Source organism: Drosophila tropicalis, unplaced genomic scaffold (genome assembly GCF_018151085.1).
Source record: "Drosophila tropicalis isolate 14030-0801.00 unplaced genomic scaffold, ASM1815108v1 contig_32, whole genome shotgun sequence".
Taxonomy (NCBI): domain Eukaryota; kingdom Metazoa; phylum Arthropoda; class Insecta; order Diptera; family Drosophilidae; genus Drosophila; species Drosophila tropicalis.
In genome coordinates, this window is record NW_027172776.1 from 96,701 (window position 1) to 113,956 (window position 17,256).

Genomic DNA, 17,256 nt, shown 5'->3' on the forward strand with positions numbered 1-17,256 from the left:
AGTGTCACAAGATAAGTGACAGTTTCCCTAAACATAGAGTGTCACAAGATAAGTGACAGTTTCCCTAAACATAGAGTGTCACAAGAAAAGTGACCAGAAGAAAATATTATAAACACTTAGATGTAAGCCAAACCAGAATATGATTTGATTCAATAAAGCAGTCTTGATTTAACACTCAACCAGAACAGACTCAATCTTAATTCGCGTGAATGTCTGGACCGATTTTACTAATTTTTGTTGTTGTATTTGTTATTATTAGGAGAAGGTTCTGACCGAAAAAAATATTAAGATAATTTTCGCGAGCACAAATAAAATGCGTTTTTATAACGGCTTTCCGAGTATCGACCGCAGTTGGCGGTGGCAGTTACATGTCAACCACTTTGTAGAAAATTCATATATTCCTGTTTTAGTTACAAACGAAAAATTACTAACGAAATAATGTGGCAGCCCTGCCAGACCGATAACGAATATCGAAGAGATATCGGACGTAAGGTGGCAACGCTCGGGGACTTGGAGCGTGACAGCGAACAAGTGTAGATGTACAAAGAACTAATGAATAAAATAATATTTAAATGAAGTATAATTAAACTATAAATTACAAGTTGTTACATTGGCGACGAGGATGGGATAGCGCGAGTCGTACAAATATACGAGGAGGCTACATGAAAATGATACAAAGGTATCATGATAGCGCTAATCGTACAGATGTACGAGGAGGCTACAAGAAAATTGATACAAAGGTATCAGGATAGCGCGAATCGTGCAGATGTACGAGGAGGCTACAAGAAATTGATACAAAGGTATCAAAATAGCGCGAATCATACAAATGTATGAGGAGGCTACAAGAAATTGATACAAAGGTATCAGAATGGCGCGAATCGTACAAAGGTACGAGGAGGCTACAAGAAAATTGATACAAAGGTATCAAAAGAAAATTTAGCACGAATCGTAGAAGGACACAGGAAGATGATACAAATGTATCAAAGTAGTGGTACAAATGTGCCAGGAGAGTACGATGGACGCAAATGTGTCTAGTGGCATATTCAATTGAATGTGTTACACATAAGAATAAACATATAATTTTTGTTTATATTTTAGGTATTGGAACTTTCTTTTGAAAATCATGTCGGAAATAAAACCGTTCCTTTGCGACACGATTGACAATTCGCTACTCCGGCATGAGTGGGAAAAATGGCTAAGGTCTTTTACATTATATCACATCAATACCCAAGAAAAAAGCAAGCTTTTACATTTGGGTGGCCCCCAACTGCAAGAGATAATTTACAACATTCCCGGAGCGTTAGTTGAGTATGATGCTCAAGAAAACAATGATGTCTACAAGGTTTTAGTGGGCAAACTGGAATTCATCGTTCGAGAGACACCTTTTTAGGAATTTGTCACCATTGTAAGGCGAGACATTCAACAGATATGTAATTCGTCTGAGACAACAACTTGCAAAGTGTTATTATGGCACAACAAAGGCAGAAATTCAAGATATTTGTCTTGCCGATAAAATAATTGGGGCTTCAAATGACTTGAAGAAAAGATTTTTAGAGAAAGAGCAAAAAGCTTGTCAGGTCCATGAGCAAGTAAATAAGCACTCGAAAACTATGCTGGTTGAAGAGGTAAGCGACAGCGTCAACAAAATTTTCGCAAGGAAACGTTCCGTTGATGACAACATTAGATGTAATATTGATAAAATTGGCCATTGATTCCAGCGTGAAACCAGTGCACCAACCTATGAGACGGGTTCCAGTGGCATTTGAAGATAAAGTGGCAGGTAACATAAAAGACGCTTGCGATCGTGACATAATAGAACCAGTAAAAGGTCCGAGAGCATGGATCTCGCCGGTGGTAATTGCGTTCAAGGAAAGCGGCGAAAAAGGGCTATGCGTTGATATGAAGATGGCAAACAGGGCTTTCCAACGGGAAAATTATCCACTACCAACCGAAATGGTTTTCGAGACTGGACCTCAAGGATGCCTATCATACAAGAAGAAATTGATACAAAGGTATCAAAATAGCGCGAATCATACAAATGTATGAGGAGGCTACAAGAAATTGATACAAAGGTATCAGAATGGCGCGAATCGTACAAAGGTACGAGGAGGCTACAAGAAAATTAATACAAAGGTATCAAAAGAAAAATTAGCACGAATCGTAGAAGGACACAGGAAGATGATACAAATGTATCAAAGTAGTGGTACAAATGTGCCAGGAGAGTACGATGGACGCAAATGTGTCTAGTGGCATATTCAATTGAATGTGTTACACATAAGAATAAACATATAATTTTTGTTTATATTTTAGGTGTTGGAACTTTCTTTTGAAAATCATGTCGGAAATAAAACCGTTCCTTTGCGACACGATTGACAATTCGCTACTCCGGCATGAGTGGGAAAAATGGCTAAGGTCTTTTACATTATATCACATCAATACCCAAGAAAAAGAGCAAGCTTTTACATTTGGGTGGCCCCCAACTGCAAGAGATAATTTACAACATTCCCGGAGCGTTAGTTGAGTATGATGCTCAAGAAAACAATGATGTCTACAAGGTTTTAGTGGGCAAACTGGAATTCATCGTTCGAGAGACACCTTTTTAGGAATTTGTCACCATTGTAAGGCGAGACATTCAACAGATATGTAATTCGTCTGAGACAACAACTTGCAAAGTGTTATTATGGCACAACAAAGGCAGAAATTCAAGATATTTGTCTTGCCGATAAAATAATTGACTGATGGGCTTCAAATGACTTGAAGAAAAGATTTTTAGAGAAAGAGCAAAAGCTTGTCAGGTCCATGAGCAAGTAAATAAGCACTCGAAAACTATGCTGGGTGAAGAGGTAAGCGACAGCGTCAACAAAATTTTCGCAAGGAAACGTTCCGGGCGAGATCCACCTAATGCTTGCACCAGATGTGGGCTTGAGGATCATGATGCTAATAATGGAAAACGTCCAGCGCGTGATAAAGTTTGCAAACGCTGCAATTTGCTTGGTCATTTTGGTCATTTTTCGGACACGGGAGGATACTCCAATCCAAAGAGGCGCAAGGTATATGCAAATGTTCAAAGCGTCGAAGATCAAGTGAAAAGCGATGATGATGGCACCATGCAAAAATGCACGTAACTATTTGGACGATGTAATAATTTTTGGAAGAACTGAAGCTGAGCACGATAAAGCGTTACAAGAAGTGTTGAATCTGTTTAAGATCAATTGTGTTCTGTTAAACAAAGATAAATGCGTGTATAAGGCAAAAGAGCTTAAATTTCTGGGACATATCTTATCGAGTGACGGCATTGCGGCAGATCTAGAGAAGGTGAAATTGAAAATCGCTGGCCCAATATTCGATGCCATGTGGTTAATTTGTGTAGACGCATACTCGCATTCCCGTTTACTGTTCAAATGACATCGGTAACAACCGCGAACACAATCTCAGCTTTGTCTTCAATTTTTGCAATCGAAGGATATCCTAAGACTATGGTCAGCGATAATAGACCGCAGCTTACATCTGAAGCATTCAAAGAGTTTTGCGTACCCAGCCTCTAATGGATTGGCTGAGCGATTTGTACAATCTTTTAAAATTTCTGTCAAGAAAAATATTCAGGAAGGTTTGCCTGTACGAACAGCAGTAACGAAATATCTGGCTTCTTACAGATTCACCCCAGATGCACAAGGTAAATCTCCTGCTGAGTTAATTCACGGTCGTTTAGTTCGCACCGTATTAAGTCAACTTTTCGAAAAGCCTGTCGAAACTAAGCAAGAGTTGACAAAATACAGCACAAATCAAAAGGTATTCACCCGAAATTTCTCGAGGGGAGAAAAGTGGATCGAAGGCACTATCGATCGACCAATTGGACGAATGCTGTAGTTCAAGCCACACGATTTCCGAAAATCTAAAAATTAATTACCGTTTATAATTTAAAGGGGGAGATGTTATGTATCGTTTAAAATCTAAAATAAGCATTTCCCAACATTGTTAAACCTTGTATTCCTTAGATATGGTAACATTGTTATTAAAAATCAATAAACGGTCAGTCTAGCATAAGCTCTCAACAAGAACACGCGTACTCCTCTACTGCGGACGCAACAGATTTCTTAGACGTTTGGACGCCTGAAGGTATATTGCTAAGCGGTGCTTCTGAATGGGCTGATGCCTGCGTGGTGAAACTTGCTTTTCTTAGTTCTGGTTCTAAATTGTTATGTATATTCTATTTTATAATTAATATATTATATTTGTATATAATCTATTTAACAACATTGGAATGAAACAAATGTAAAATGTGGGAACGGGGGTTATTGTTATAAAAGTTAATGAAATGAAAACAGGTGGAAAATAAGGTAAATTACACGTGAAGAAGCAAAGGAAGAAAGACGAGCTTTTTAATTTATGTCTTTATTAAGACACTACAAATTGGCGACGAGGATTAAAAAAATAAAAGTTGAATTTACATATAATATATGTATAATTACAAAGATATCGTAATACGATCAAATTGAAATGTCAGAAGATGAACAATCAACGAGTAAAAAGCCTGATACAAATCCCACACCAACATATTACGGACACGTGACCAACATAGCGGAGTTCGTACCTAACCAAGAAACTTTCGATATATGGAAGGAAAAATTGGAAATCCATTTTTGTGAGATTGGCTGTACTAGGGAGAACATAAAAAAAGCAACACTGCTAAAATCAATTGGAGCGGCAGCCTACAATGTACTACATAGTTTGTGCAGTCCAGAGACACCGGCTTCTATGATTCTAATGACACATTATTATTATTGCAATTTCTAATGATTGCAAGTACAAGCACTGCAAGTGTCATTCTTGTGGAAAAACGGGACACTTATCATCGGGTTGCCAGACAAAGTTAACAAGAATAGTAAATTATGTATCTAAGTCTGATATTAATTCTGATAAGTCTGATGTTAATTCAAGTAGTGAAATTGTTAATAACAATACTTTTGACTTTTCTTTCTTTAAAGTGAACTCAAACTCATCTTTTAGTGACGTGTATTTTGTGACGATCAAGATTGATGACCACCAGATGAGGATTGCTTGTGACACGGGTGCACCATTCTCATTAATTCCTGCTTCAATGTATTGTAATCTACCACAAAAGAAAATGCTACGGAAATGCCATGATCCATATGTCTGTTACAATGGGGATGCACTTAAAATTCTTGGTGAGTTCGATGCTTCAATATGCTTTAGTATCGTGGTACTAAGAAGGATTTAGTCATTGTAGTTACAGACTCTAATAATCCACCGTTGCTAGGTAGAAATTTCTTGAGAAAATTTAATTTTGAACTTACACAAGTTAATAGCATTACTGAGCAACAACATTCGTCAATCATAAAAGAAATTCAGACTGAATATTCAGAAGTCTTCAAAACTGAGATGGGAACGTATAACCTCAGCAAAGTTCAATTGAAAATAGCGAATGATGTTAGACCACAATTTTTTAAGCCAAGACCTGTACCTTTAGCATGGAAAAATAAAATTGAAAGTCAACTACGGAAATACCTACAAGATGGAATCCTCGAGCAGGTAGATAGCTCAGATTGGGGAACACCATTGGTGCCCATTTTAAAACCAAACGGAATATATTAATTGAACATAGCAGATGGTTTGTCGAGAATGCCACAACATCCGTCAGTTGGATGGCATGAAGAAAGTACGTACATTAATCTTATTCAATCTGAAAATGCATTTAGAATTGGTTTCAAAGACATAGCTAGGGAAACTAGACGTGATCCGATTTTATCAAAGCTTTGCGATAGTATTAAAAGCGGTACAGTTTCAAAATTAAAAGATGATGATTTCACAGCTTTTAAATCAAGGGCTCATGAATTGACCGTTGAGTATGATTGTATTTTATGGGGCTACAGAGTAATAGTTCCCTACAAATTAAGAAAGAAAGTATTAAATGAATTTCATTCATCTCATTTAGGAATAGTCAAAACAAAGATGTTAGCAAGGTCTTACATTTGGTGGCCTGGATTAGATTGTCAGATCGAGAATATGATTAAACAGTGTATACCATGTCAACAATTACAAGCCAGCCCAGAAAAAAGTTCGCTGATTCCATGGGAACCAACAGAAACTGCATGGAGTAGAATTCATGTAGACTACGCGGTCCAATTAAAAGCCAGTATTTACTTGTTGTTGATTCGTTCTTGAAATGGGCGGAAGTATTTTTGACTAAAACCATCACATCGTCGTTCACCATAGAGAAATTAGTTGATGTTCTTGTTAGTGATAATGGAAGACAATTTACGTCCGAAGAATTCAAAGTGTTCATGAAAAATAATGGCATCAAACATGTCTTGACAGCTCCTGGCCAACCATCTACGAATGGTCAAGCAGAAAATTTTGTAAAAACGGTCAAGAAATCGATAAATGCAAATTTAGAGGGTGATGACTCGTGTGATCTTAGGACAATTTTAAACAGATTCTTATTAGATTATCGCTCAACTACGCATTGTACAACTGGAGAATCTCCAGCAAAGTTGTTATTAGGAAGAACTTTAAAAACAAGATAAGAGAAATTCCGTTTCGTTGAACAATACAGGAATGACATGTGTGAAACTAATGTGGAAAGCAATACCTTAATTGGTGAGTATGAAAATGTTAATGAAAATCATTCCAGCTTGGCTCAAACGGAAACGCAAAGGCCCATACCTACAGAAACTGGGAGATGTTTGAGACCACGTAAAGATGGAAAAGTAGTTAAAGAATAGAGTAAAATGTCAACAAGTTTCCCTCTTTTTGTACTTATGATCAACTTTAAGTAGGGGCGTGTTATGTATATTCTATTTTATAATTAATATGTTATATTTGTATATAATCTATTTAACAACATTGGAATGAAACAAATGTAAAATGTGGGAACGGGGGGGTTATTGTTATAAAAGTTAATGAAATGAAAACAGGTGAAAAATAAGGTACATTACACGTGAAGAAGCCAAGGAAGAAAGACGAGATTTTTAATTTATGTCTTTATTAAGACACTACATAAATTATTATTTATGTATTACATTTTACATCGATGATGAAACTTATGTTTGCACATAGTCTTTGCCAGAAGAGTATTTGGACTAAAAAGTTCTGGGTAAAAAAAACTGTTGGGTGGCGTGCACTTATAATCCGGAACCTCAGGAGGATAGCTCGACGAATGGGGTTGGGTTCCTCCCTAATCTTACCGTACTTAAAGCAACATGAACTGCACTATCGGACATGCTAAAGAGATTGGACCAAAAGTATGAGTATATTCGCTTTCTGTAATCTATCACCTAAATCTGTGGACCTGTCAAGAAAATGTGGGGATGCTATGCAGGTGGACGCAAACATACCTGCATACATAATTGCCCCTAACACAAAGCCACGATTAGTTAGCGATACATTTGGTATGGATTTCATGTAGGGGACACAAATTCAAATTAATAAGCGCGACAAATATCATTTAAATTCGTTCGACATTATAATCTAAATATATAAAAATGAATATGTGAAAATGAAAGGTCACGTCATCACGCGTGAATGTCTGGACCGATTTTACTAATTTTTGTTGTTGTATTTGTTATTATTAGGAGAAGGTTCTGACCGAAAAAAATATTAAGATAATTATCGCGAGCACAAATAAAATGCGTTTTTATAACGGCTTTCCGAGTATCGACCGCAGTTGGCGGGGGCAGTTACATGTCAACCACTTTGTAGAAAATTCATTTATTCCTGTTTTAGGTACAAACGAAAAATTACTAACGAAATAATGTTGTGGCAACCCTGCCAGACCGATAACGAATATTGAAGAGATATCGGACGTAAGGTGGCAACGCTTGGGGACTTAGAGCGTGACAGCGAACAAGTGTAGATGTACAAAGAACTAAAGAATAAATTAATATTTAACTAAAGTATAATTAAACTATAAATTACGAGTTGTTACATTGGCGACGAGGATGGGATAGCGCGAGTCGTAGAAACATACGAGGAGGCTACAAGAAAGTTGATACAAAGGTATGAAAAGAAAAATTAGCACGAATCGTACAAATGTACAAGAAGGTCCCAGGAAGATGACACAAATGTAGCAAAGTAGTGGTACAAATGTGCCAGGAGAGTACGATGGACGCAAATGTGTCTAGTGGCATATTCAATTGAATGTGTTACACATAAGAATAAACATATAATTTTTGTTTATATTTTAGGTATTGGAACTTTCTTTTGAAAATCATGTCGGAAATAAAACCGTTCTTTTGCGACACGATTGACAATTCGCTACTCCGGCATGAGTGGGAAAAATGGCTAAGGTCTTTTACATTATATCTTGACGCGGAAGATATCACATCAATACCCAAGAAAAAGAGCAAGTTTTTACATTTGGGTGGCCCACAACTGCAAGAGATAATTTACAACATTCCCGGAGCGTTATGTGAGTATGATGCTCAAGAAAACAATGATGTCTACAAGGTTTTAGTGGGCAAACTGGACGAATATTTTGCACCGTTAAGGAATTCATCGTTCGAGAGACACCTTTTTAGGAGTTTGTCACCATTGGAAGGCGAGACATTCAACAGATATGTAATTCGTCTGAGACAACAACTTGCAAAGTGTTCATATGGCACAACAAAGGCAGAAATTCAAGATATTTGTCTTGCCGATAAAATAATTGAGTGATGGGCTTCAAATGACTTGAAGAAAAGAATTTTAGAGAAAGAGCAAAAGCTGAGTGATCTAATAGATGCTTGTCAGGTCCATGAGCAAGTAACTATGCTGGGTGAAGAGGTAAGCGACAGCGTCAACAAAATTTTCGCAAGGAAACGCTCCGGGCGAGATCCACCTAATGCTTGCACCAGATGTGGGCTTGAGGATCATGATGCTAATAATGGAAAATGTCCAGCGCGGGATAAAGTTTGCAAACGCTGCAATTTGCTTGGTCATTTTGCCAGGCAATGTAGAACTCGGAACTCAAAGAGGTCTTCGGACACGGGAGGATACTCCAACCCAAAGAGGCGCAAGGTATATGCAAATGTTCAAAGCGTCGAAGATCAAGTGAAAAGCGATGATGATGAGTTGGAGTGTTTTAGAATTGATGGTTCGGCAAGAAATGATGACAACATTAGATGTAATATTGATAAAATTGGCCATTGATTCCAGCGTGAAACCAGTGCACCAACCTATGAGACGGGTTCCAGTGGCATTTGAAGATAAAGTGGCAGATAACATAAAAGACGATTTTTCAACGGGTGATGGCGGAGATCTTGGCACCATGCAAAAATGAACATGAAAGAACATATCTTATCGAGTGACGGCATTGCGGCAGATCTAGAGAAGGTGAAATTGATTTTGGATTTTCGACCACAAAGGAGGAACTGAGAAGCTTTTTGGGACTGGTTATATACGTTGGAAAATTCATCGCCGATTTGTCGCATATTACCGAGCTATTAAGAGTACTTCTTAAAATCAATAGCAAATTCGAGTGGTCGAGCGAACAAGAAAAAGCGTTTGTTAACTTGAAAAATCGGCTAGCTCGTATCCCGGAACTTTCATATTTTGATCCAAATAGACGCACGCAGATAAATGCAGACGCAAGTCCGGTGGCACTTGGCGGTGTTTTGTTACAATTTGATAGGAGAAATGAATCGGTTATCATTAGCTTCGCTAGTAAGAGCTTATCGGAAGTGGAAAGGCGCTATTCGCAAACCGAAAAAGAAAGTCTGGCGCTAGTTTGGGCTGTTGAAAAATTTTTCTATTACGTTGCGGGTTTGGAGTTTGAACTCGTCACTGATCATAAACCACTGGAGGCGATCTTCAAACCAACATCGAAACCCACAGCGAGAATAGAACGTTGGCTTTTGCGACTTCAGGCGTTTAAATTCAAGGTTACGTATCGCCCTGGAAAGGAGAACATTGCCGACTCAATATCAAGACTTTGTAAGCCTCAGTCATGCGATTCTTTCGATAAAGGAGGTGACTATAGCATCTGTCAAATTGTTTCCTGTGCTACACCAAAAGCAATTGCTGTTCCAGAAATAGCAAAAACAAGTGTTTTGGACCGAGAGATATCAGCTGCTGTTTCACATCTTAAAGACGATAACTGGAATAAAGGTTTATCAAGCTGTTATTACCCGTTTAGAGCTGAGCTATCAACAGTGGGTAGCATTCTGTTGCATGGAACCCGTATAGTGATACCAGAAGTTCTACGGCAGAGAGTTTTAGGGTTAGGGCACGAAGGACACCCTAGCGAATCGGCTATGAAGCGACGAATGAGAACGAAGGTGTGGTGGCCACGTTTGGACAGAGATGTCGAACAGCATGTGAAAATGTGCAGAAGCTGTTTATTGGTGTCACAGCCAACCCGTCCACCGCCGATGAAAGTTGTTGAAAGGAATGGAAATGAAGTGGAGCTTTTTGGAAATGGGAGGAAAGTCAGACGGAACGTGAGCCATTGCAAGAGGATAATGTCGATTGAGGGGCCGCCTAATAACTCGAATTAGGTCGCACTAACGCAGACTGATTACTCTCCGATCCATCTTCAGAGCAAATGTATCTTTCGACTCGACGTTCAACTCCAGAGAAACCGAAGACCGGGTTAAAACTGAAGCTTATAAGAAAAGGCCAACTTTCAAAGTGTGGCAACCCTGCCAGACCGATAACGAATATCGAAGAGACATCGGACGTAAGGTGGCAACGCTCGGGGACTTGGAGCGTGACAGCGAACAAGTGTAGATGTACAAAGAACTAAAGAATAAATTAATATTTAAATAAAGTATAATTAAACTATAAATTACCAGTTGTTACAAATGTCTCCTAAAAAAGCGAATTTGGATCGTCGTACTCACAACGCAGAAAGAATCAGAAGCAATGTTTCGAATAGGACTGAAGGAGAGCGGGAATTGGTACTGGAAGCGGCTAAGGCAAAGCAGAGAATTCTTATTGGAACCAGCCGAAAGGCGTGCAGCCTGGCTTGAGCATGAGCGTTTGCGAGGCCGAGAGTCGCGGTCTGCACCAATTTAATTGATCGACGTGAGCAATACCATCGTATTGGATTTCGATATGACCCAGTTGTTGATTATGGCTCGAGCCGCTATGTCGTCATTGCCCAGGAGAGTCATGTATGCACCTACTGTCAGTCTCTGAAGTTCAACAATGAAACGAAAGGAATGTGTTGTGCTGGCGGCAAAATCAAATTACCTCAACTTGTTGCACCACCAGAGCCACTGTGAACTCTACTTTCCGGATCCACTACTGAATCGAATCATTTCCTATCAAATATTAGGAAGTATAATTCCTGCTTCCAAATGACGTCATTTGTTGTGGAAATTGTGGCTGCCAATTCATGCCAACTTTCAAAGTCGAAGGGCAAATCTATCACAAAGCTTGCGTCCTGCTCCCCTTTCCAGATAGTGAACATAAATTTCTTTAAATGTACTTTATCGGTGATGATAGAGACGAAGCCAATGCACGATCTAGAATATATACCTCCGTAAGCAGGTCCATCATTTCGCAGCTACAGGAGCTTCCCCACAATCGAAGCAATTTAATGCGTTTGGTCAAAATAGAAATCGTGGAGGTGGGGTCAAACTGGGAAAAAATTCCTAATCAGGCGAAGAGGGGGATGGTTTCTAACATATGTACATACTTACAATAAGTAAGCTATTTTTGGTCTACACTAGAAATTACTAGAAAATTATTTATATGGCAAAACAACGTTTGCCGGGTCTTCTAGTTTACAATAATAGAAATAACATAAAAAGAAAATTCCTTACGGCAAGATATATGTGGTATTTTTTTATTCCGGTTCTGTTATTGGCAATGATGTTATGTGTTACAATTATTTTCTTCTGGCTAAAACAAAAATCAAACTGACTGCAGGTCTGTCACGAAACGTGTGCTCGCTGTCGTTGCAAAGTTCCAAGTCAAGTGTAACCGTCTTTTATTATTTTATGATGGCTGGATGGATTTTATTGTGTATCGGTGCCTCATCCCCGGTTCCTACATAACCTACTTTATGTGAATTTAGGCGGTTATCAAATGTTGAAAGTCCTTAATAAAGAAAATATTTTTAGTATGGATATTTATACAATCTTGCCAAAAAATTTACATCAAAATTAAATAATCCAAAAAAAAAAAAATAAAAATTAAATTGAACTTATACATATATACAGTAATATAGTATCGACTCCGTCCACCACACCACTCAATTTCCCACTCCATTCACCCACACAACTTGACCCCTTTTTAGTCTAGAAATCAGCAGATGTTTACTGCAACCGAGACTAAACAAAAATCCTATAAACAAATGAACGCTTAGTAGTCAAAAATCAAAAAGCCAATCAAAATCCAGATGCTTTGTTATCAGATCAAAAGCTCCCAATACTAACATCAAAAGCTTTGTAAGTTAGTTAGTTCTTAAGACGCTTTGTTTCAATAGAGATCGTTTTTGAGTCTCACCAATCCATATTTATTTAAAATATAATAATAATAAATGTATGTATATATAAGCGGCCACAGCTTAATGATTTCGGCTCCAATTTAAGCGGGTGTCTTGGCCTATACAAACTTAAGTAAAGTAGCTACAATATCCCACCACCTCACACACTCGGGCTCCCAGAAAATCTGCGAATAACTAAATATAATAACCTGCTAAATTAATTTGCTCTTAACTTCACCTATGTAGTCGTCACAACACAAAATTTATATAACTATACTGCACTTTTTGTAACAATCTTGGTCTTTATTATAGGTTGCATTTGCCTTTGGTAAGAAGTCGTCTTACATTTTGATAATGAATGCAAAAACTAGACCTGTGGCCCAAAATTAAGGTCTACTCATTTGGTACTGTAATTTTAAAAGAGGATGTTTCAAGAGGCCTAAAAAGCTTTAACTTTTAAATTTAAACCTTAACAGGCCATATATTACCAATGTAAGCTGCAACAGACGTCTCTGTAAGTATCTGGAGCAAGCCTAGAGATAAATAATTGTTTGCGATGAGGCACTACATTTAGTGGAGGCGAAATAGTGATTGAGGGCCAGCATGATCCTGTAATTGATCAGAAGGTGGAACGAACTTGAATTGCGACAATAAATGTACGCTAGAGTCACTCATTGGACAGCTATTTTGCCAGAATGAAACTTTAAAATAAAAATCTAGCTGCTAGCTGACACAAGATGGGCAGGTCTAGCGCATTAAGCCAAGCTTAGGCTTAGACAGAGACAAACCAGAAAATTTGTCATAGTCGTTAAGTCCAGCAGATTTGAGTGAATAAGATTATCGCAGAGCCAACAAGATATTGCTCTATACTGATCATCAAAACGAACAGAATGCTTGCAAGTAGGTAGACAACATGCCATTGAAAAGCAAAAAGAAACATATATTTATATATACAAATATATAGAAAATTTAAATACAAAGCACTTTGACAATTATCGATAAAAAATCAATTTTTACAAATAAAACAAAAAGACAAACAAAAACAGAAATAAAGAACTAGCGAAAGCGTAAATAAACTAAGCACAACTAAAAATTGAGAAAAACAATAAATATTGATAAATACTCAGGAGCTATGAAAAACACGAACGTCACGTCGAAGAGGAGAATATTTTTTTGGTCGGTATTGATGTGGCGTATTCGCTTTTGGAAAAAATCCTACTGCTGCTGTTACCCGGTGGCGTGAGGCCAAGACTAGAGTGAAATAAGATTGTATATTTGTTAATTATAAAAAAAAAGGTAAACTAACCTGAAACAACTTGCAGAATTAAAAATATTTGCGATTACGACTAGTACAATAATTTGGCTGTAAAAGAGTATGTAAAGAAATTATGTGTCGAAAACTAGAACAGTCAAGATGATGCTATAAATCTTAGCAAGCTGATGTTGAAATTAATCTATGATTAATCTATAATTTTATTCTTTTTTGAAAAAAAGGAAACAAACCATCATTACGTGTTAGTTTATTGGTAATCCATGTTAGGGTATTTGAGGGCGGATCTGTAAGCTAAAATGATTCTAGCGAGGCGGCGTTTGCAACGTATGCTCTGGAGGCCTTGGCTGCGACTGTTTTGCACTGAGTTCGTAAATAAGGTAAGCGAACTCTGATGAGTGGACTAAATTATTTAAGATTCTAATGAATTTGTAGGATGACTTAATAGAAAAATTAAGAATGAGCTTTATTAAAGACAAAGAGAGTAATTTTGTTGTGCCTACATTCAAGAAAGCTCTGCTTTTTCCCGATAAACTTGCCGTAAAGGATTTCTGTGGCGAATTTACGTATTTCCAGTTGTATTTAACTGCAAAACGATTGGCCATACAAATATCAAATATATGTGGTAGTGCCTCACTTTCAAATGTGGCATTTCTTTCATCGAATAACGTTTTATGGATAGTTATACAGTGGAGTTGTTGGATATCAGGACAGGTAGCTGTTCCACTGGAGTCGACTCAAACATTGGAGCAGCTACGAAGACAAGCAAATGATTTCAAGCCGAAACTTGTAGTAGCTACTGTTGACTGCGAGAATACTGCTCAAAATTTGTCTAATATGCTGAAAATAGCCAACATAGTTGTGGATCATAGCTTTATCCCTAACCTTGAACGCGTATCATCCACATCAACGTATGAAAGACAATTAGTTCGAATTCAGGGTAAGATACTCCCCGAGGGTACTATTGCTAACGACTTTTATTCTTGGGCTCCAGCAATGCTCATATATACTCCAAACACTATTAAAAGTCCAAAACGAGTAACACTCACACATCGCAACCTTGAAGTGCAGCAAGATTGCTTGATAGACAGTTTGGGATTGGGAAGTAGAGATTGCATGTTACCCATTATTCCAATGAATCGCATGCACACTATAATTGGTAGCCTACTCTCAGTTGGTGGCAACGTTTTGCTGCAAAATAAATTTGATGGCCGTAACGCCTGGAGTTCCCTACTAAGCATAAATAGCCCATCCAAGCAGCGAGTTAACCTTTTCATGGCAATGCCAATTATTTATAAGCGTCTTATAACCGAGTATGATAAGATGTTTGCTCAAGATTCTCGCATGGTTGAGTATATTGTCAATCATTGCAAACATAAGATACGCCTTATGATCACTGCATTCGCCCTATTACCAAATTCGGTAGTTCATCGTTGGCGTAAAATCACCGATCAAATTATATACGAATACTATGGGACCTTAGAAACTGGTCTGGTATTAGGTCATTACGTTAATGAACAGACAAGACCATTCGAGTCGGCTGTGCATAGTCCAGGCACATTGGGCATTCCTCTTAAAGGTGTTGTAGCTCGGTTAATAAACAGCGATGGCAAAGAACTTATAAGATTCGGATCAGCAATTCATAATATGGTAGTAAGTGATTCCGTAGTAACTTCGTCAACGCTTAACGCTGTCATAGGGGAGTTGCAAATAGCAGGAGAGGATCTTTTTACGCTTGAACCTGTGAATCCACAATTACCTTTAAACAATGTTTCAGATTCAGCTTTAGATGTAAGCACAGATGCTCTTCGTTTATTCATTCCAAGTGATAAGTTATCTCTATATGAACGCAAAGTAAAGTCCGATCTTAAGGAAACTTATTTTAAAACCGGTGACATCTTCGCTTACATCAATGATAATTTTTATTTTCTTAGCAAGACTGCGGATGTTTTTACAGTTGGCGGCTACAAAATATATTGTGCGGATATCAAAAAAGTCCTGATAGCTCATCCTAATATCAACGATGTGGCCATATTAGGCATACCCAATAAAGTGTGGGGTCATCGCCTTGGTGTCATCTGTATAATGTCGTCAGGTGCCAATGTGGAAATAGATGCCATTCAAATTTTTTGTTCTCGTTATTTACCCTTCCATAAATGTCCCACTGTTTTTAAGACTCTAGAGTCAAAGTAAAGACGAAAATCATGCAGAAGAAGTACTCTCCCGTCCTAGTTCTACATGATGTTCATTATTTTAAGTGATTTTTTAAAGTGTTTTATTCTTTACATTTATAATAAACATATATTTAACGGGATTGAAATGCCCAGATTACTGAAAAATATCTTCATTAAACCAATAGAAATAAATGTATGTACATATGTTAGGGCGAATTTTTTTTCGGAACCTCAATACGCGTAAGTTTAAAAGTTGGCCTGAAAACTGTCGTCAATCAGGAGGCGATTTAACAGGATCTTGATTTTGACAAAACCGAAGTTTTGAAGAATGTTTTTCTCTGAAATTAAAAGAGATAGATCAGCTATCAATTATACCTATTAGTAAACATAGTAAAGGAACAAAATCAAAACTTAAGCTTTTAAAATGCTTTTGTCCATTTTTTCGTAATTTTTCATGGCCTTCCAAAAACACATCGATATTTTTCCGGTTTTCTCAGAATTTCTTGAGTAATCGGATGTCTGTAATGTATGTATGTTCTCTAAACACACTCAAAATGAATAAGGCGTATATGTAGGATCGTAAATGCAATCAAACTTTTTTCTCAAAATTCTGGCCTGGCCGTTTTACGTATTGTCTGAACGTTGACGCGTACAATGCGAAGTACGTACAAGTGGCCCATACGACAGCAGGACCACTCGCGCGAGTTCAAGCAGAGAGCTATCCACCTCCCCCCGACCGTGGGGCGCAGCCGTATATAGTACGGCACGATCGCGGACAAATACAATTAAAACGGACAAACAATTAAAATATTAACTACAGATAATTAAGAGATTACGGGATAAAGAAGATTACGGTCAGAGCAAAGCAGCAATTCATCAATATACAAACAAAACAATTTTACTCTTTTTACTACAATTTGTTCTTCTTCTTCCCTCATTCCCTAAGTAAAGCAACGCACGCATACACATATGTAGCGTAGCGTCTGTGTATTGTGAGGAACATATATTTGACAAGAATGTCCCACACAACAACATGTAAAACCAATGCAATGTAAAAAAGAAAGATGCATGATGCCCGGCAACATGTTGCCAAAGATCATGTTTAGCAACATTTCGATACGACGCAACATGTTCGAACGAACCACATACGACCAACAGCAATTTCGTCACAGCGGGTAGATGCGTGGGAGGCAGAAAGCACAAAAACCAACGGCGGGGAGAGCATACGGGGGGGGGGCTGTGTGCATATCAAAGCAAAGCCAATATCGTCGATCAAGTTCGATGGGCAAAGGGGGGTATGTGCAAGCCGAAGAAAGGGGGAATGGGGTATTGGGGAAGCCCTGTCTACGAGGCGAATAACATATGAATGACGTAGACAAATG

General features: G+C 38.0%; 1 protein-coding gene across 1 annotated transcript; it reads left to right on the forward strand.

The window, feature by feature from the left end:
• The first annotated feature begins 13,851 nt into the window (after nt 1-13,851).
• On the forward strand, nt 13,852-16,012 carry Acsf3 (Acyl-CoA synthetase family member 3). Its single transcript, XM_068284226.1, has 2 exons — nt 13,852-14,080; nt 14,136-16,012. The coding sequence occupies exons 1-2, from the start codon at nt 14,000-14,002 to the stop codon at nt 15,891-15,893; spliced, it is 1,839 nt and encodes a 612-aa protein (XP_068140327.1). The 5' UTR covers nt 13,852-13,999; the 3' UTR covers nt 15,894-16,012.
• Nucleotides 16,013-17,256: the final 1,244 nt, after the last annotated feature.